The 22676-nt window shown below is 39.3% G+C and overlaps 1 protein-coding gene across 5 annotated transcripts in view; it reads left to right on the top strand.

The window, feature by feature from the left end:
- pcdh1b (protocadherin 1b) overlaps window positions 1-22676 on the top strand; it is a 229581-nt gene that overhangs the window by 162520 nt on the left and 44385 nt on the right. For 2 of the 5 annotated variants that reach the window (XM_036132436.1, XM_036132435.1), the window contains exon 5: window positions 8882-11748. The exons of the other annotated variants lie outside the window; for them this stretch is intronic. In XM_036132436.1, the coding sequence (XP_035988329.1) occupies window positions 8882-8940 (59 nt within the window). In that variant the 3' untranslated portion in view covers window positions 8941-11748. Of the gene's footprint in view, window positions 1-8881; window positions 11749-22676 lie in introns of those variants that run through there. 5 annotated transcript variants of the gene reach the window in all.

Raw genomic sequence — 22676 nt, 5'->3', positions numbered from 1 at the left:
GAGCAATTGAAAAAGATTGGGCCAAAAAAAAAAAAAAAAGAGAAAGAAGAAAAAGTGGAAAACTGAGAGAGAGCAAAACACTTAAGAGAAGAAAATCGACTTTGAAAAATGAGAACGAGGGAACGCCGGGTCAGAGCTTCACCAATAAAGTGAAAAGAAAGATAAAAGATTCAGCCTTGGCAAGAGAAACCGAGGCGCTTTCCTGAGAGCTCTTCAGCCCGGTGGACACATCCAGCCTCCCGCTCCACTCTCCCACAGCCATTTAACTGATTTAATTCTCCAAAATGGAGTCTCTCTGTCAGTCTGAGCTGCTTTTTTTTCTCTCAGCTGTCACAATCGAGACTCTCTCCTCAGCCTCTTCCACAGTAAATCTGTTTAACGGCACCACATAAAAATGACATCAATTCTAAGCATGAGTCGTGTCAAACACCACAACAAGCACGCTAGGACCTCATAAAGACCGCATTGTTGTTAAATGCAAGATAATAAGTTAATCCCGACCGGTGATGAAATACGGGGAGAGGGACTTCACGTAAGACACATTAAAAGCTTTGGTGTTAATCAGTCTTCTGGGCTGATCTTAATTCAAAATCATTTCTAGAATGTTTATGCTACATTCCTTTATATACGCTGACAATGTCAAATCAAGTTTAATAGCATGGTTTGGGAGCGCTAAGCAGTTGTGTAGGGCGCTTCGTGGGGGAGTAGTGGTTAGCGTGCCTGCGTTCTGAGAAGCCTGCAAATACCCGCTTTGAATCCCACAGACTGCCTCTATGGGCGTTGTAATCTGTAAAGCTGCCCACGGCTCCATGAGGGATGGGTAAAATGCAGAAGATAAACTATGTTGAAATGTACAATTGCAACAATTAATGAAGAATTCTTCTTCTCCGTGTGCCTTGGTCCCGCTCTGGTCCACAAGGGGTTAAATGAATCTGGAGAAACTTTAGGGAGAACTCTGAGGCGGACAAGCATCAGCGTTCATAATGACCACTTGAGTCTTTACTGTGCAGAAAAGGAGCCTTTTGTCAAGCCGGTCCAGAGGCAGCACCCAATTCTTTCACCACTAAGGCATCATGGGATGGATAGTCACATGGTGCAAATCTGGATCATGCTCATGCGGATGAATATTCCAGATTTCTGTTGGAAGAAATGGGATCAAAACGAAAAAAAATTAATCTTAAGATTGGAAAGAAGAAATTTAAAATGTCCCTTTCTTTTATGTCCCCAGAAGTATCTTTTTTTTCTTTTTATTTTTTTACGTTTGGCACATTAACCAAGTGTTGTCAGTTTGGGTTCACCATCAGTACATATTTTATTAGAAGAGCGCCTGCTTTTTAGATGCACCCGGCGAAGGACGAAAACAGAGTTGAAAGAGTAGGGCTCTCTCGAACAGTCAGCAGACTTCACGTGTGCCAGTGTGTTTATATATTGTGGACAGAGTTAAAAGGAAGCCTGGAGCTGTGAAAAGAGCGCACAGCTAGAGAACGTCCGCAGCATTATCTCTCGCCCTGTCAGACGGAGCGCGTGTTGTGCCACACGGCCACTTTGTTTACCTCTGAAGTTTCTCTTTTATTCAGGTAAGTTACAACACTTACCCGGCGGTCACATTCCTTAGAAACCCTCGCATCTGCTTCCTGCTATGCACTCCATTGTAACTGGAGGCTGCAGACTCAGGTTTGGACACTGAGGCAGGATGTAAAAATCAGCAGTTGGACTGAAGGTTTGATTAAAAGAGCTCTTCGTTATGCTGCTTTTCTCTTCCTTAAAATACGCTGAGGTCCCCGAACCAACTGGAAACGAAGAGAATGAAGAGATCCTTCTTCTATTCAAACAATGTATTTCTCAGTTTAGTTCACCTTTGACCTTAATTCTGTGAATATTTGATTTAGAATCAATATTTCTTTATTTCTAGTTAGAACGATGAAAAAAAGTACCCCTTTTCACTGTGTAAAATACTGTACTACAGAGATGAATATGAGGTTATACATCGAGAGGTATGCAAAAAAAAAGCATATGCCTGGAAATTGTTCAAATTGTAGTTTGGAAGTTATGTTCCCAACCTTCCACACTTTGGAAGAACACTGTCTGTACCCATTTTCAGTCATGGCTTTTTTATGTTTTTGTTATTTCATTTAACTTTTCTTTACATGTGATTTATTATTCTGTGTTTCAAGAAGGTTCTCACTCCCACGTGACATTAGCACAGTCTCTGGCCATTCTTAAATATTAAACGTATCTTGGATTTTCCTTCTGTTTTGATGCGGATTTGTACTTCTTGACCTTCTTATTGAACCGTTGCCTTATCCACATGCTCCATTAGTGTTGCCTGCTAGAAGTCATAATCTTAAAAAATACCCCACCAAAACTAAAAGAGAAAACAGCCTCAATACTGGCTGCATACAAATCAGCTCAGGGTACGGCATAATTGCCAAGCGTCCTTGAAGGAAAAAACACATATTTATCATTTTTAACAGCTCTTTGTGTGGTGCTGGATTTCATTTAGATAATGTTTAATGTCTTTTGTGAAGAGTAAATGAAAACAGTGGAGGCAATGGCAAAGATCTGTGTCTGATAAGAAATTCTCTTTTCGCGTATGAGAAGGCCAAACAGCTTACATATTTATATTTACAAGGAGAACACCTGACCTTTTGCTTTACGCTGTCTGATGTTGGATTTCTCAGAACGGAATCTTCCAAAATTTTCTTTAGTTCAACCTTTCTTCTGTCCTCCTGTGAAACAGGAGAACCCTCAGGTGTCCCTTGAGAGAAAGGTTGAACAAGCCTTGGTCTGAATGTGGAACTGTTTCCAGTTTTGTTCTGGTTTTCAATTGCTCACCTGGGTATAAGAATTACCATTTCACTTTTTTGGACATGCCTGATTTAAAACAGACTGAGAACAGTTTCTACCTAACCTTTGTTAGCACTATGAATGCCATTGAAATAAAATTGCCATGTCATATTCCACTCCAAAAAACATGTAATATCTGGTAATGTGTAATCTTCACTGTGCAATAGCCATTGCCACTGGGAAATTCCATTGGTTATTTTTTTGCTGCCACATATTTATTTGACTTGCTCTTTTCTAAAATGTGTTCATTTATTTTTTCTTTCTTTGCTGATTATTTTATATATATATTTTTTTCAATGTCTGCACTGGAAAGGCTTGCACCTTACTTTCAATTGTAGTTGTTTCAATGACAATAAACATTCAGTATCAGTATAAGTAAAAACTCTGCGCTTGCATTTATGTCAGACCACAAACTAATTTTCTGCATTGGGGGTTTATTGGAGACCTAGCTGCACAAGGTGTCCACCTCCGTCCAACCCACTGCAGTTGCTAAAGTGTACATGACATCCCGAATAACTTTTTTCTACAATTGACAATGCGTGACAAAGTTGCAATGATGTTTTATGAAAGGATCGGTGTGTAATCCATAGTTGAGACTTTAGACCCTCCTCCTCGGCGATGAAACATCGCTTCATCCCTGCCTCGGGTCAGTCCGTCTTGATCTCATTATTTCAGATAGTAAATATCTTATCATTACCCAGATAGTTTGAGGCATATGAAGCTCAGACCCAAACTGGGTCAGATTTAGGTCATGTTAATCACAGCTGACTGCTGTTTTGGCTTCTGAGCAAACATCAACCTCACTAAAAGCATCTCCCATCGCCCCCATCACACCCCAAGCCCATCTCCCCAAATATGTTTTCAACTTAACAGATGGAGAGAAATGTCCTGCTTCTGGGTTTACCTTTTTATTGATTTATTTATTTATTTGTAATAAAACTGATTTTGCTAAAACTCAGCTTGTTCTTGACTGAAAAGCTGCATGCAGTTTTGTTTAAATGAGAGCCAAGTAAATTCTATATTTTTCTAAGCTGTGCTGTGTATTACTCACTCACAAAATATGTAGACAGTCTTGTTGAAGAGGCAATGAAAGGAAAAAACGTCTTCTTGACTTAATATTTGGTTAAAAGCCTTCCTTATGCCTTCTGCAAAGTATTGTAAAGCATAAAATCTACCTTGAAATTTTTGCAATATCTTAACAAAAGAGAACCGTTTCTTTACTTTTGGAAATGCTGATGGGCTTGTGGACACTTAGATGTCCTGCTCACACATGTTTTTTTTTTGGATCTGAAGAAAGCTAAACACCATGCCGCTCGTGACTATATGAGGGAGCGTTATAGAAGTATGTGGTACCTAGGTTGCTTTTGGGTGATAATAAGTCCTTGGGTACCAAACATAAAAGCAAATTCTTGACAGAGATCCAAAAGTCCCTAGCACAGCTTTATCTCCTTCCCAGGTGCATGTGGATAGACCAAGATGTAGTAATGTGAGGACTCCAGCAGGGTCACCTTGATGAAAGCCACAAGCTGAAATTCATTGGTTTGTCAATACAGTTTGTTTCCAGTACTTCAAGTGTTGCTGGAAATTTATCATTTTCACATTCTTGACACAAGTCAAGCTTGTTCCAAGGGTGAGTTGGACTCAGGGCTGCTCTTAGTCATTGATCCTGTTTGAGGAAAATGTGGTTCTATTGCCATCTTCCATCTGTGGGCAACAGTGGTGCAGGGGCTGGGGAGTTTGTCTTGTAACTGACGGGTTGCTGGTTTAAACATCTGCTTCCACCGTCTCAGTGGTTGTGTCCTTGGGCAAGGCACTTCAACTGCTTTGCTGCTGACGGTGGTCAGAGGGCTTGGTGGCGCAAATTGTATGGCAGCCTCGCTTCTGTCAGTCTGCCCCAGGGCAGCTGTGGCTACAGTGTAGCTCATCACTGTCAGTATGTGAATGTGTGAGTGAATGAGTGAATTAATGCATGTAGTGTAAAGTGCTGGGGGTCCTCAGGACTTGATGAAACATTGCACCCAGGCCCGTATTAAGACAATGTGGTGCCCATGGGCACTATACCTCAAAGCCCCCCCCCCCCCCCATTACCCGTGCTGTCCTCCAGTCAAAAACATCAGACATAATCAAGGGGATTTCTGTAATGTAACTTACTATTTACTAACTTATATAGACAACTACATGTAGGCATATGAACAGTGAGCAATATTCAAATATCTCATTTAAAAAAAAATCTTGATTTATTTATCATTTATTATAATTGTGACATCAGTGTTCACAAAACGAATAATGCATGGTCTTTCAACAATTTCAAGTAAATAATATAACAATTTATGAAAAATATATTTTTAAAGCATGTGTCATGTGATGCCCCCCCATGGTTGGTGCCCCTGGGCACTGGCTTACTGGCCCTTATGGATAATCCGGCCCTAATTGCACCAGTGCAGGCCATTTACCCTTTGCCATTTCAAGCCAAGACAATCTGCGTGTTCTAGAACAGTCTGTACCTGAATATGAGGCAGCCAGGACAAGATTCAGCTCTTCTGAGTCTGAGGTCAGGATTTTCCAGTGCCTGCAGACGGAATTACCCAATGATAAATGAGCACAACTCCAATAATGTATGCAGAGGCATAAGTCAAAATCAACTCCTTGATTGTACATGTTTGTTTGTTTGAGCAACCATTGCTTGTTATTAGAGCATTACTGAGAACTAGCTGTTCTTAATAGTCTGCAAATTAAAGCAATTTAATATTTATTTATTACAGCTTAAAGAAAAACGTGTGATAAGTTTCTTTCTCTATGCTATAAAATCTGCAGTTCCTTTAAATGAGTCCTAATGAAACATCCAAGCCCTTCATTCTGAGCACGTTTAACATGTGTCTGATCAGCGTCCTGTAGATAATCAGGACCTTTAACTGCCCGCCAAACATCGGCAGTCTCATTTCTTATTCTCCCTGTAAATATTGGCCTACACTAAAATTACACACAGCTTGTGCCTCAGAGCTCTGTGCAACCTGGCTCTGATCCAACGCTGTTGTGACCCACTTCCCAGGATCAACGACATCTGGAGGAGGAGGAAGAAAAGGGGGAGAGAGAGAGAGAGAGAGAGAGAGAGAGAGAAAGAGAGAGAGAGCATTGGTTCGAGGGAAGGTTGATGTCTTAGGTTGATGTCTTACAAACATGCCTGGTGGGAGGTAACCTCTGGAGCAGGTAGCGTGGAGGAGGAGGTGCTAAATGAGGATGACGCCTGACCGCGGGTTTCTTCCTTAACAGATGCTGACTCAGTGGGAGGGGGAAGCAGGCAGGAGTGTGGGGAAGGACTTCTCAGGGGAGAGACTGGAATTTTAGAGGAGAGATAAGTTAAATTATGAAAGACGGAGGGAATGGATTACGTGACGGCTGAGATGCTTGAAAACGGACGTGTCAGATCTGGGTTGTGAGCATTAAACATCCCTCTTTCCCTCAGATAAAATCTGGCCTCACTCACATAAAGTAAGGCATCGTCACAACAGTCAACAGCTGCAACCCCTGCAGCTTACCATAGAGTGTGGGTGTGTATTTCTTCATGTCTGTAGAGTTGCTTGAATCCTATCTTCACGGAGACTGAAAGCCTTGTCCATCACAAAACACACCAACAATGATTTGAAGCAAGTTGCAATGGCATGACAGCAACATCTGCTGATCGAAAAGACTGAATTGTTTGGTTAGCATCACTCACAGAAGCAAGACCTCTGAGTGTTTTGTTTAGTTTATTCACTTTCGTGGAGTTACTCTCATTTATCCATTCATTCATCATCCATCCACCTATGTCCAGCGGTCATTCGGCGAGAGGTGGTACAACCTAGGCAGGTCAACAAAAGATTACCCTCAAAAATAAGTGAAAACAAATGGTGGGGGATATGTGTATATGTATATACTAGATGGGCATGTGTGTGCTGATGTGTGTATGTTCCAGAATTACTAATATCAAAGGTTTTTAAACTGATTTATCGTATTTAAAAGATTATACATTGTGTACACTTGTCGGGCCCCATTTGAAGTGGACTGCCATGTTGAACCTCCCTCTGCTGTAATAACATTTGACCATTATAACAGATCTTACTCTGTCTATGTCCTATTGCACATACAATATACAGCCTCAGTAAGTGCACAAGAAAATATTCAATTAATGCCACTATCAGTCTCTGAAAATGCCTTCAAAACACTTTGGGGTATATCTACCTTGTCCACCTTGCTTAAACAGATAACTTGCTTAAACATACATGTACATCGTTGTCCACTCCACTGGATTCTGCCAGAGCTCAAAACTATACAGGTTATCTTTTTAAAATGTACATTGTACTTTGTGGAATTTAGAGTTTGTATTCCCCCAACTTAAAAGTTACTTGTAATCTACTTAATGTTGTCTTGAAATGCCATTTATTTAGATTAGAGCATGCAGGTTATACTTTTGCAACGTACATGATACCTTACAGAAAGTTAAGTTACTTTCAAAAATTGACAGGCCAACATCTCAGGATGTTCTTAGTATTTTCCTGGGACTTACTGGTTTCTTTCAGTGACAAAAAAAACCTGTAAGGTTATTACCAAGTAACTTTCTAAAACTTATTGGTTACAAAAAATACAATGTACCTTATCAAACCTGCTGGTTACCTTCCAAAAATATTCATGTTATCTTAGCAAAATGTACATGTTACATTTATTAAATTGACAGGTAACTTACCAAAACCTGACAATTTACTTTCCCTAAAGAAATGTTAGCTTTACAAAACTTTATGGTTATCCTACCAAAATGTTTGGTATGGTCTGAAATTTACAGCAGACTGTTCCAAATTTACCGGTTAAATACCTAGAATTCATGGGTTACCTTCTGGAAATGTGAAGGTGTCTTTCTGTAACTTACAGTCTACAAAGAGCTCACAGGCTCATTTTAGGAATCAGGTTGTATAAAAAATAGCATGTAAACTGGTCTTTCCTGGTATTTCCAAGTTACCTTCTGTGAAATGTTATTCTGTTTTTCAAAACGTACAGGTTATCTTTCTGAAACTTGAGAGTAACCTTTTTGTAACTTAGAAGTTTACTTCTAAGATACTAAGTTAGTAGTTGGAGGTTACTTTCTGAAATTGTTACAGGGAATTTTTCAGGAACTTACAGGCATATTTTGAGGACAGGGCAAATTTCAGTTAACATATAACATTATACTTAATCAGAGGTTACTTGTTACTTTCTGGAAACTTAACAATTTCTTTTGAAAGTTACATATTACCTTCCATCAACTTAGTGTATTTTCCAGAAACCTATAGCCTACTTTAGTTTACAAATTAACTTATAATTCCAAGGAACGTAAATTGATAACTCCACAAAGAATCATGCATGTTCTGAAAGGTATATTGTAAGTTCCAGGATATGGGCTGCACTGAGAATAACAACTAAAACTTCCTTAAGAATTTGCTGTAATTCCTAAATTAAATTGCATGTATAAAAGGAGTCATCAAGTGTTCAGAATGATACATCTTTTTTGTAGTGTACATACTTATCCACTGCTGTTGATGTTTTTTGCTGAGTATAGTAGCACAGTGGTAGTTAAAGTAGCTCATCTGCCACATAAAGAATGACAAAGGCAATGTAAAAAAGTATCTAGCAAAACATTAAAGAAAATTTCAACATAAAATCATTTTTGTGTATGAGCTTATTTGCACCATTTTACTTTCTACCACTTATGTGATGGAGATAAATAAATAGCTGATTCTTTGTTCCAATATGTACCACATTTAGCTGGGACAGTATGAGTTCATGCACATTTCAGTTAATTCTACATTACTTAAATGGTCTCTAAGTTTATTTAGAATTACTGTGACTCTGCAAGCTGCTGCAAAGTTAAATACAGTGTTTTTTTTTTTTTTTTTTTTTTTAATTACAGGTTTTATTGATCCTTCTTTTTTACATTTTTTTCCTCATTGATGAGAAGTTTTGCATGGAAATGTTTACTGCGTTGCGTTACCAGAGGTGTAAGACGTTCGTATCTATCCTCTTATAGGTGGAGCGTCGTCGAGCACCAGGCCGGAGAGGGGGGCTGGACAAATCAGACTGCCTTAAGACAAAACTAAAGACACAAAGAGCATCTTAAGCTTCCATTTTTTCCTCCTCCAGATTACAAAAAGAGAACATATTAAGTCTTTGAGGTTTTTTTTTTTTGCCTCTATGCTGCAGTTCTGAGGATTTTTTTTCTACTTCTCTTCTCGCCTGTGGTCGTGAACTGCTTTTTTCAGCTTTATGTTTCACTTTCTTGTTGCAAATTCCTGAGGATGGAAATCACATCAGAAAAAAATAGATGAAAGCCTTTTTTTTGTAAGAGAAGTTGACCCGAATAACAAAGAATTCATCATTTTTGGTTTAATGGCCTCTTTTCTTCCCTGCCATGTCCTTGGTAGGTCACTTTTTTGGAAGTGGAGTTGATTTTTGTTTGGGTGGAGGTATTTGCAGCTCATTTCTCTCTGTGGATGATACTCAAGCTCAAATGGACTAATCACAGTGGACAAAAGTAAAATATCTTCATTCTATGGGCCTTCTTTGCTCTTTTTTGTATTTTTTTGCAGCTTGCATTTCTCTGAGAACTGAAGAGTCGCTTTTTCAACTTTATTTTTCTTATTTTCGTTGCCCAGGTGCCTGTAGTTGTTAAATGACAGTCAGGGTTCGGAGGACAGGGTGACTGGCAGTTAATCAGCCGACACGCCTTCTCTCACAGTCCAACAGGAACTCTGGTAGGAATTGTTTCAGGAACAGTCTTTCTTCTGGCCTCCATTGACACTACTGCCATGGGACATTTTAGGCACAGTTAAAAGAGCACCCTTAAACACCTATAGTTGTTCTTAAAGATAAATGGAAATCAGTTTTCACTGTGTGTTCGATATGGAGGTTGATCTAGTGGTTGTTGCACCAGGCTTTGCACGTACAGTGGAAGCGTTGGAATTATGAAAATCTTGGTAAGAAATCAGAACTCTGCTGTGCAAAGGTGCTAGATCATTTGTAGGGTTAGAAACTCTCATTGTATAGATTTTCTCAATAGAAATAAACGCTTAAGAAAACAAATATCTTTCCAACTTATATTATCTGAGCAAACAGTGTCTTAGCTCATTGCAACAAGTGTTTTTTGTTACTTTTTTTTTCCCACCAAACCAGTGCTTTTGGTGGCATTGTTTCCTCAAAACATGGCACTATAAAAATGCTTCTGTCACAGCATCACATCTCTGTTGGGACAGGGGAGAGGACTGTTTTCATTTGGTGCTGGAAGTGAACTTATAGAGACCAGCAACCGATTAAATTGTTGTTTAAAACTCCTGAGTTAGTTTTCTGTGTACTCTGCCTTATTTCAGACCAAAGTCTGGAGCTCCAACACGAGCAAAAAGTGATATGATCTCATTGCCTCCTCACCTTATTGTTCGTTTTTGGACAAAACAATGTTTTGTTTTAATGTCACGCAGAGAGAATGTAGATGAAAAATAATTTTCACAGCTTTTACGATTGATTTAATTTATAAACTGGCTCTGGGTGGCTCTTTAATATCGCCACCTAGTGTTTATAACTCCTGCTGTGTGTACAATTCTTGTTTGCAATGTTCATAAATACAGATCAAATACCAGAGGTGACACTTATTAATTAAAAAAATGTTCACGTGCAACTGCTGGTTTTAAAAGTGTTTAGAAATCAGACTCCAGCTGTTCAGACTTCTCTTTGCAGAGATAAGAAGACACATCCAATAATGTATGTAAACAAGCTGTATCTCAGCAGTGTGATCCTGAGAAATCTGTAAAACCAGGAAAGTCCTGGAACCAGCCCAGGTTGACCACTGTAACCACTTTGATGGAAAAACACGATAGACAAATAATCCCCAACAAAAACCCATCTATCATTTAATGGCAGCTCTTCTCCCTCTGATATGTATACATTGAGCTTTAATTGTTCTTTTTAAATCAAAAACCCTAAAGGCTACTAAATTATATAAAAGAGATCAGTATAGGGGGCACATTATTTTGTAGTATGAGTCAGATTACTAATAAATGGCTGATCTGTGGGGAAGAAACCTCCAAACAAAAGCTTTAATTTAAAAAAAAAAAAAATCATTAATTGCCAAAATAGCAGTTATATACATTGATTATAGTTAATTAATTTCCTATAATAGTTTTTTTTTTTTTTTTTTTTTTTTTATCAATCTAGACTTTTACCCTGGTCTCCAATTGTGTACTGTTATTGACAAAAACTCAAATATGACCAAAATGTACACACAATGAGTGTATTAAAAAGAAAAACAATTAGTGAATTACAAAAAAAGGGGTTTCCCCATTCAATTTCTTTTGTGGAACAATGTACTGTGGAGTCATTAATCTTGCCCTCTTTCTGTCTGAATTCTACTTATACACCATATATTAAACCACCCACCTTCATCTCACCTCTTCCTCCTCTTTCTTCCTCTCTGATAACTTTTCTTTACAAGTTCCATGTAAGATAACTGCTAAATTCAGCCATCCAGGCAATTAAACTCCTTGCTGACCTCCTAATGAAACCCCTAAACTCCAAGCTGCCATTCAGCTCTCCTCTTTCCGTTTTCTTCCAGTGAATTAATCTGTGTAGGACTCAGTCGGCTTGTACCTCCGCTTAGTAACAGACAATTGGTCATAGATCAAAGGCTTGATTATTTGTAAGTGCAACCGTGTGTTTAGTTTGAATTATGCCAGTATGTTTATGGGATATAAAGCTGTAAAACGGTGTGTGAGTTTGAATATGTGTAGTAATCACTGGTTTGCTGTAGGAATCAAACAGAGCAGCTTGGTGTCCTGCTGCCGTTCCTGTGAATGTAATTTGTATCCAGAGTTTTTTATTACAATAAACAAGTGCTGTCACACTCTACAACAGTGGTCTGTGTGTTTTAGGTTCACTTTTTTTCTTGTTTTCTTGCTCTCATTGCTCTGTTGAAACACCAGATCACATCTTTTGCTTTGACCCTAACTGACCTCTGTTAAATGTTCTGGCCCGAATTCTGTTACCTGTTCTGTAAAAAAAAAAAAATTTTTTTTGTAAAAGACTCAAATGAATACCTCATTAAAGGCTGCCTAATTGAGCACATACATGGAATTAAATTTAAACTGCTAAATTGCAAAACAGTAAACTAATGTTAATGCAGGATAGATTTGACGTTGTAATTTTATAATATTGGAAATTCAGAAGTGAGCTATCTATATTATACTGAATGTGTCCATTTATTTTCTTCAGATCTATCAAACTCATATTTAGACAGCTCTTTTTTTTTTAAAACACTTAGGAAACAGTTGAGGTTTTGAACATGGGTTCTGTCGGGTTCTTGTAAGTGGTTAGTTTTATTTACCATCAGGACAATCTCAGAATGGAGAAAAAGGTTTGTGACAGGATAAAAAAAAATTTTTCTTCTTTCATAAGTGCCTTCTTTTGACCACACATACCATTGATCTATTTGTTTAAATTAGCCAGCAATTATTTAAACTAAGATTGTTCAAACTTAGCAGGTGAAATAATGATTAATACATTGGTAATATGTCACACATTATCAGGGTTTTGACAGAGGCCACGAAGTTCCTTAATTTAAAAGCTGGTGTTGTTAAAAAGAGTCCATGATGCAATGCTTGAACAAGGTCAAGGCCTTCAAAAGAGAAACAGTCCCTCAACATCACAGTTCCTACAGCCTACTTACAAGTGGCATGAGATGAATTAGTGACACTGTTTTTTGACATGTTAGCGTCATTAGTCATTATATATATAAGTATAAATTATGCAGACAAAAGGAACTCTTACTATGTTGCCCTAAGAAAATCACCTTCGCCCAGATAGTCAAATCATTAAGGAACAAAAGCATCAAATTATGTCTAGACTCATTATCAGAAGAGGATTTCATATACTAGCCCTTATAAAATGGGCTCCAGTGAAATGTATTTTTACAGCTTGAAATGGCTGCAGGGCCAGATATATTCCTTTGAGGGCTCTGAATGCCGAAGTGTTGAACTGTATTTAACCAGGTGTGCATTTTAAACACCAGCAGCTCTTTGAAGTCATATTTACTTCTCCTGGGACCTCTTACCTTTCTTGAATAAAGCTGCAAGGGTTTTATGTCACTCCACCATAATGTCATAATCAGCAGCCCGTCTGTGCACCGATTAGGGAAGTTTCTCCCCTAATCTTCTCTAATTTCTTCTCGTAATGATTTATTCATCCATCATAGTTTTGAGTTCAAAGATGACCAGCGTTATTATGAAGAAGACAAAGCACTACTACGATCTAGATTATTAAATATCATGAACTCACCGAAATGAGTGAGTGAAGTGGAAATAGCTTTGGTGTGTCTGAAGTTTCTCCAAAAGGTTTCAGCTTAAACTTTCTGAAGTTTGAATCTGTCCACACAGCTTCACTGTTGTCATTTTCCAACTAATTTTCTCCTTCACTGACGTCTCAGCACCTGGTTACACACAAATGCTCACACGTCTGGGCTGCGGTCACCCGAACTTTGTGGCTAAATTTGTATCTGCTGTTAGATCTGGGGGATGTGTGTGTGTGTGTGTGTGTGTGTGTGCGTGTGTGTGTGTGTGTGTGTGTGTGTGTGTGTGTGTGTGTGTGTGTGTGTGTGTGTGTGTGTGTTTAAAGCCTTCAAGCAGCAAATATCCTCCGATGCATCTGAAGATAGTCGTAGAAACCTGGTCAGTACTGCAGAATCTCTACAATATCTGATAATTTGTGATGGATGCAGTTATGAAAATACTGCTTCTATAACATCTGAGGTCCACCAGACCCTCAATCCATCCATGCATCTATTAATCCATTCAACCATCTCTCAATCTGTTTGTCCACCCATCCACCATTGATCATTCCATCCATCTATTTGTTCATTCTTCAGTTGGATACCTTGCATTATATACCATCCATTCTTCATCCCACCCATCCATCCATCTATCCAACCATCCAAATGACTCAGAGAACCAGTGCATGCAGGTTTAGAACACATGAACTCCCACGGTGATTTCCGTACATCTTATATCTAACTTAAAAAGGTGCATTCACTTTTGGTTGAGGCTTTATTTCCACAAATAATTGTAGCATAAAAATGCTTCTGTCACAGCAAAAGAAGTGGCACACCTGTAATTGTGACTTAACTTAATTTATGAGACATAAGCAAACAATTTGAAATTAGATTGATAAGATAAGAAAATAGAATAGAAAATATATATGAACATGTTGTTTGGATCATTTGACTGATGCATCATGTAAAATCTTGCCCTAAGCACTCCAATATTGGTCAGGTTACTAAGGGTAGTTATAACCAAACCAAGAAAATCTCGCATCAAATAAAAATCCTGAAAACCTGGAACAGACCTGTCAATGATGACAGCCAACAATGTCACTCAAAACACAATGCATTAATCCTCTCTTGAAAAGGCATTATCTTGGACTTCTCAGATGACACTGAAAATATTTTGAAAAGTGCTTAAACTGAGTAGAAGGGTGTGAGTATATATATATATATATATATATATATATATATATATATATATATATATATATATATATATATATATATATATATTTATAGCTGCACTCTACGTTTTCCTATGTTGAGCAAGTTCATCCATTCATACAATTAAAGTTTGGCTCGTGACATAAATTGAATAATTTATGTCCATTTATTGACATGGTTTACATTTATTTATCACATTTTCAAAAAAAATAAAAATAATGGTCTTTGCAAGAGAAACAGACCCAATGCCTCTCAGACCCTCCACCTTACCCAACACTGAACAGGATGAACATATTTAAAAATGACTTAGAAGTTTTGTTGCTAACAATCAAAATCTCAGTGAAGTCTCTGTCAGAGACTTCTTGCAAAAGGATACAAGGGCCGTAAGACAGGGGTGAGATGTGTGGTAGGATTGGTTCAGGGTTTGTAGTGGTGAATGACAGGCTGACAGATGAGATCAGTCAGGAGTTTTGCTTTGTACGAGATTAACCGCTACTGCTAACCACAGGGAAACTTGCTGACGGTGATAAACATGACATAAGGCAAGTGTTGATAGATGGAAATGGACTATTAATGCATCAACGAGAGTGAGCATGGCCAAAGAATGTGCGTTCGAGTTTTCAGTCCCTGTTCATCCCATAATAATATCTTGGTTAGGTCTTTGTACGTGATCTTATGTAGTCAATAAAGACCTGAAAAAGTTTGCGTGAGAACATTCCATCCTCAGGGTTGCTGTTATATACTGATTAAAGCCAAACTGTGGGCTTAATTAATGCTATGATAAACAACACCCCTCTGCTTCTCTCACCATCAAAGCACTCACAAAAGTTGCCCAGTTGTATATACACACACACACACACACACACACACACACACACACACACACACACACACACACACACACACACACATACACACACACACACATACACACCTCTAAAAAAAGACCCTTACACACATAGTTTCAGATGCATGTGAAGAAAGTGGTCGGTCTCTGCGGTGCAGCAGAACTGTGTTTATGGCTGTTAATGAAAACTGAGGCCAGAGTCCCAGAATCCCAACGCTAATCACCATCCAACTCTCTGGACAGCACAAGATGGAGGAAAGGGGGGGGGGGTGAAGATAACGGCATTCATGTCGGAACATGAGAAGTGATGAAAAGTGGTGTGCATCGCATGTAAGGTCTGTAAAATATGGTGAAACGCCAATGGATTCCTGTGATTACTGCTTTGTTGTGGTAGGTTAGTTATAGAAAAAAATAATAATTATCTGCAACATTCTCACTATCATCTTCCTAAGAGGAGTGAACAGCTTCCTTTTGTTTGTACAATGAAAGAGTGGATGGAGCTCAGTCATAGCATATAGAGGTTCTTTTTATTGTTCTCTTACTGGTTCATGTTCAATTGAAACTAAGTACTTAAAAGGCCAAAAGTAACCAGTAAGAATTACCAGTGTCACCCAAACATGCCAGTCTGAGAGAGGTGTTCCAGGAATAACTCTGTTTTTTTAGTATTATTTTCAAATGTTTGGAATTTAGTATTCCAGACATGCCACTCATTAAGGATTATTTGTTTTACTGTTTTTACTTTCATACACAGCAACATTGACTGGCATTAAAAATAATTAAAATTGGAGATTGAGTATATTGTATCCAAGAGAGGAGCTTTGTCGGCTCAATGATTTAAGGTATGTTAAAGTGATTTTGGAAAAGCTTCATCTTTGGGTGAAAACAAAATTATTTTATGTCAGATTAGTTATTAATTACTATTTTAGAAATTAGAGGCAAATAAATAATTCAGAATTATCATTAAGGTTAATTGTGTCTGAGCTGAAATAGAATACTGATTTATGTTAATTATCCAAACTCTGCTTTTATTAAAGCAATATAAAACCAAAAAACAACCAGTTTTTAGGAGCTGAAGGAACCTTTTCCTGTCAGAGAACTAAAACAGTCACTTAAAGTCAATCAGTTTTGATTCATTTTGAGCGTTGACACGTAGATAAAATGGAATGCTTTCAGTATACGATGATGACAATCTCTTTGTTTACTGGTGATTGTCGTGGACGGAAATGAACACTTGGCTCTGCACTGCTGCTTTCACTATGCATCGAAGAGTTTATTAAGCACTCTGGCTCACTGAACCGGACTGTACCATGTGAAGAGACATGGCTGCCCAGAGAGCACTGCGGGAGAGAATGGAAATGGAGGTTGGGATACATAAAACTCCACTACTTCCATGCTCCGCTGAGACAAATACTTGCTCCTGGCAGGAAGTTGTTCCCTGCACATTTCCACATTCCTGTGATAAAAGACTTCATTGACCAAAGTGGCATAACAAATAACAAAATGAACAGTTGTCACATTCGAATATGACAAAATGTGGAAGCTAAAGTATTTGGAAACATTTGAAAATATATTCTCAATGATTACATGAGCTGTTTAGAAATCTCAAGAATTTAATGAAGGATTTGAGGCCTCTAATGTATAGATCAACATGTTTTGTTTTGTTTGTTTTTTTAATTTTTTTTTTTAAGAAAATATGGGTCAAGACATCCAAAAAAAAAAAAAACGTAGCCCACAGGATTGTTGTCAACACAATTTTGTTTGCAAGTCAATCCAGGGCCTTCTTTCTCAGCTGTCCATCTGGAATGTATGTAAAATCTGCTTTTTCATTGTCTTCAGACTTTTTCCCTAAAACACGCGTAAAGTCAAACTAAAGTGTATAACCACTTTCATGTAAAACTTTTTCATGTAAAAATTCTGAGCATAACACATTGGTGCGTTAATAAATGACACATGCTACATAATAACCTCCTGCCACCTTCCAAAACATTTGCGATAGCAGACTATAAGCAATTCTCAAGAGCAGCCATTATCAACTGAACCGGAAGGCTGGAAGTGATGCACAAACAGCACCGAGCAGAGTGTAAACCACACCTCCCCAACATACTGCAAGCTGTCAGTCGGCATTTTGCACAAGCGTTGATTTCACAAAGTCAGTAAATTCTGTGTGCTAAATGTCTTCAAATGATATGTTCGAGCCCGCATATGAATCTGGGGAGTCAGAGTTCGAAAGTGGGGGCTTAAGTGACAACGACAATCAGCCGAACGATCGCGTGCATGGTCGTTCTGGTGTAACTCTGGCAGATCCAGTATTATATTGTAACAGTATGTCCACAACATCCACGTTTATACTGAAGCTTTACTGAACAGGGCAATTTACACACTTCTAACCCACAACATCTGTCACCACAACTGTGTGCTCAAAGGTGCTTCCATCAGCTTGCATATGTCCCCGACAGAAGTGACTTGCTCGCCGCCTAGTGAAGGGGTTCCCAAACATTTCACTCAGTGACCCCCAAAATGACAGGGCCAGAGACTGGAGACCCCCTTTTGGGTGAAATTTTAGGAGAACTCTTACAACAAAGTGCAGTTGTCCCCCTGTGTTAAAATAGGGAATGTTGAGCATCTTGTAAAGTTTTGTATACAACTTTATTACAATGTATCGTAATATTTACAACTTCATTCTCATGATATTTCGAACTTTTTTGGTAATAACATGACTTTATTCTCCTAATATTACCATTTTATTTTTCCAATGTTATTCATTGGTGTATACCTAATATTGTGACTTTATTCTCATGATGTCCACACTTAAAAAAATTGTATTAGGGCCATCATATATTAAAGTAAACTAATTTTTGGACACGGAGGAGTACATTTCCACAAAAAAAAAACACAGATATTTTGAGATTAATTTCACACATTTGCGTGAAAAAAACTCTGATGTTGAAATGTGGTAAATATTCAAGGGAGAAAAAAAACGTATAATTTTCCAAGATTAAAAGCATACATTTGCTATGTTAATACTAGGATATTTTGATACTCATCTCATATAGCGACCCCCCCTAGGGGTTCCGACCCTCACTTTGGGAACCCCCCTGACCTCCTGGACTGACAAGAGAAGTTCATTCCTTTGATCTACTGCAGGATTCAAATAGTAATTATGCAGTTATATAAGCAGTGCCTTTGTGTACCTGGACATTTTGTTGGCAGCACAAGATGCATGTTCTTTATATGCATGTTCTCACAAAGCATGTCTAGTGAATAGTGCTTTACACAAACGACCTTATGCAGGCCAAACTTAAAACTTTTTTTTTTTTTTTTTTTTTACGGTGAGTGCTTTGCCGATGAAATGGAGCCATCTTGCTGCTTTTCATGCACACTGGAATGTTTCGATGGGTTGACAATTTTGATAGATGACTTTCCTTTGCATACTTATTTTGCAAATGTTTGCCTGGCATTCCGGCATGTTTATTTTTGCCTTGGATATTGCATGTTCGTATTCCGGGGCCTGGTGCAGTTGATTCGTCACAACAGGGACAGCGCATTATTTGAGTCGCCGAGGATGCCAACATGGCAGCACCTGTGAAAAGCACAGAAAGGATTAAAAATACACTTTTACTCCATATAAGCGCATATATGTTGTTTGATGACCCTTGCCATTCGTTCTCCTGGGGGACACACAAAGGTTTTCCAAAGTAATCTCTCTTTCATCTGCTTCTGTTATTTATGGCTGAGTGAAAGGTTCCGGAGGATTGTGGGATTGTCAGTCATTGCTGCCCAGTTTAGACTTGCTCCCTTGTCATTTAGACCGTCCGTTCTATAAAATTAGCTGAAGGGTTTGAACGTATAAAAGATGAAGTCAGATACTGGTGTCAGCGGAGAATGGACAGAGTGGTTTGGGATAATAGCAAGTTTAACACAAATGATCACTCGTTACAACCAAGGTATGCCGAATAGCGTCTCTAAATGGACCATATGTTGAGCCTTTAAGCACATTGAGTACAGAAACAGAATACCAGACTGGGCTCCACTGCCAAAATTTGAGAATTAAAGTTTGAAGTAGAGTTTAATTTTGATTGATCCTGTTTAACATCAGCAGCTATATTCTCTTATGGCCAGTGTATCATGACACACGGCTCAAATCATCTCAAACTAGTTTCTTGAACATGACAATAAGTTCGCTGAGCACCAATGGCCTTCCCCGTTCACCAGATTTCAATCCAACAGGGCACATCTGGCTTGTAATGGAACAAGATATTTGCATCATGAATGTTAATCGTACAAATATGTTATGCTATCATGTCAAAAATGTCCGGGGGATGTTTTTGACTCCTTATTGAATCTACGCCACAAACAATATAAGCAGTTCTGAAGATAAAGGGTGTCCAACCTGGTACTAGCAAGTTTTACCTAATAAAGTGCCCTGTGGGTGTAACGAATAGAATAAAACCCAATCTGTTCTTTATTGTTCCTGCAACCACTGGACATAAACAACACACAAGGTTGCACATATGTGTGCACAAACAGGCACCTAGACAGAAAGACAAAGATAAAGGGAAACCAAATAATTACGGAAGCCAGAAGTCAGTAGCACAGTGCAGCCAGCGACGTGTGTCTATGTGGGTCTGTGTTTTGTGTGTGTGTGTGTGTGTGTGTGTATGTGTGTGTGATGCACTTTAATGAGGAGACTGAGCACAGACCGGTTTACAGAGAAAAAACTCCAAATCCCATTACTGCACTGGTTAGTGTGTGTTCGCGGCATCTGTGTGTGTATCATTGTGAGTTTGTTGAGCTGTGCGATTACTGTGGGTTTATTTTCAGTGTGTCTGAGTACGTATAGGTCTGCCTGTGTGTCTGTGCGTGTGTCCCACTGCGTCCACGGTAAACAGCGACTTCTCATTAAAGCTTTCCGCACGGCTGCAAGCGAACGTTGAGTCCTGGAACCTGGATAATCCACTCCACAACACAAATAACACACACACACACACACACACACACACACACAATCCAAAGCTCCGTGCAGCACGCTGACTTACAGACCTCATATCAAGTCCACGGTCACCTGAAGGGGGAGATAATATATAAATAAAGGATGTGGAGACAGAAGAGATAAAAGAAAGGAAACATGGATAAGGAGGAACATGAGGAGAAACTACAATAATAGACGACAAAAGATTTGCAGCATGCTGGACTGTTAGAGAAAGGAGGAAAAGAAGCATTCGGGAGGACGGATCGAGGAGATTAAGAAGTCACAAAAAGGAGAGGAGGAAGAGGAAGACAAAGAGCAGAGGAGGAGCAGCCAAGGGAGTGGGTGTATTTGTCAGTTTAATCCTCTCCTATTAGCAGCTCCTCTGTGTGCTGTAAGGATTAGCTTGTTGTTTGAGCTCCAGCAGGTCAAAGGGGGGGGCGGGGTGGGGGTTGGGCACAGAGAATAACGTCCCCGCGAGGAGCCTTCGACATCGGGCGCAGCATCCCACCACAGGTCCCTCCTTATGCCCACCTCCCGCCCTGGAGCTCTCTGAATGGATTCACCGTCCGTTTGTTCAGAAGCTGAATGACCAGTGAGGTGCTGAGTCGGGTAGCGTTTCCCGCGGCGATGGTTTAGAGGGCCCTCCCCTCAATTAACCTCTTGGCAAGGCTCAAAAACGCCCAAAAGCACATACACAAACAGGCAGGATAACTCACGCATTGATATGCAAGATAAAAGCCCTGCACGTATCGGGTCAGATCGAGGCTGCTGCTCATAATTCATAACACACACGGGAAGAGTCACACACCCAACAGAAAACCCACAGCTCAGCGGCGGATGCTGTGTTTACAATTCGGGTCACACAACTGGAGATAAAAAAACAAGCAGAGGCAAACATGGGTCAGTGGTGCAACCCCTGCTTCTAATGCAGAGCACAAACGCGCGACATACACACTGCGGGTTTAGGGGGCAAAGCTCAACAAGGAGCGAGCAGACATGCAACATCATGCGCCGAGCAGAAGTTTCCGGTAACTTCCCGCTTGCTTCGAAAGGATTATGCCTGGCTGATCACACAAGAGGACGTCCAGGCTTCGGGTTAGGCTTTTGGCCAGAGTTAACTTTCAATAATTTTAGGCATTTGATTGGTGGAGCTAGATTTGTTGGGTGTGGCTGACCCTTAAAGCAGAACTGAGAGAGATAAAGTGTCTCGTGGCCTGCGAACAGCGCACTGACAGACTGACTATCATATCACATCACATCACTCCACTGTGTGTGTGTGTGTGTGTGTGTGTGTGTGTGTTTGGGATGGTTTGGGGACATGCGCAAGTATCTGTAAATGCGGCAACAGTCACGTTCGTGTGTGTTTTTTGTGTTATACAACAAAAGAAAAAAAAAAAAAAAAAGAGATGGTTTGGGGACATGACTGCATGTAGTGTGTGTATATTGCATCGGTAGAAGTGCTGTCCAGGGGGGAGATCTTCTTCTGCTCCAGTTAGAGCGGTCAGACACCAGCGCAGCCTTCCACGGTCCACTTCCTGTGCATTTTTTATTGACCTCTGACCCCTGCTGGTTTAGTTCAGGTCCTGGGGGATATTTGGACCCCTCATCTGTGGGCATATCTTTTTGTTTGTGTGGAAAGGAATTTTGATGGAGATAGAAAGTAAGATATTTATTTTAGATAGATAGCTATTTGGATGAGAATAATGTTAATTTATTTTGATGCTTCAGGATGAGATATACCATTATTATTTTAAAAGTAGCCTAATCATTTAACTCTAGATTCTCCTAAGTTACATTTAAAGTCTTACTACTTGTTTACCTATGGCACAATGTACATTTATAGGGTTTTTTCATAGAGGACAGTTAGAACTTGCTTATGTCAGCCACTCATGTTGTTGGTCTGATGGAGAAGGCCAGCTATGCCTAAACCAACTTGTAACCAAGTCTGGACAGCGAGGGTGCATACCATATCAAAAAAGTTTTTAAAGGATGAATAAGGCTTTAAATTTGCAAGTTATATTTCAAATTAAATATCTGTTTGTCTGGGCAGGAATGCAAACTGTTGAATTTATTTAGTGATTTAGTTCCTTCAATGAGTCTACAGTCTTTTCCAAAATCATTCACAGCGACAAGCTGTCCCTGTTGTCATCGCACAAGAAAAGCATCCCCACAGCATGGTTCTGCAACCACCATGTTTCACTGAGGGGATGATGTGTTCAGGGTTATGTGAAGACAGCTCTCTGCAAATAGTATCTGACCAAGGTATCTTTCTCCACATGTTTGCTCTGTCCCCTGTATGGGTTGTGGCAAACTGAAAATTACATCTCCTATTCCATCTTGGAACATCTGTGTTCTCCTGCCCTCACTATTCCAGAAGAGCCAGACTTATGTTGTGTATGACTAAGAGTCGTCCTGTCGAGAGATTTTTCCGCCTGAGCTCTGTTTTTCTGCAGCTACCAGACACCACTGTAGATTCATTTGCT

The sequence above is a fragment of the Fundulus heteroclitus genome, unplaced genomic scaffold (genome assembly GCF_011125445.2).
Source record: "Fundulus heteroclitus isolate FHET01 unplaced genomic scaffold, MU-UCD_Fhet_4.1 scaffold_51, whole genome shotgun sequence".
In the NCBI taxonomy this organism is placed as follows: Eukaryota; Metazoa; Chordata; class Actinopteri; order Cyprinodontiformes; family Fundulidae; genus Fundulus; species Fundulus heteroclitus.
This window is presented reverse-complemented; position numbering and strand designations above follow the sequence as displayed.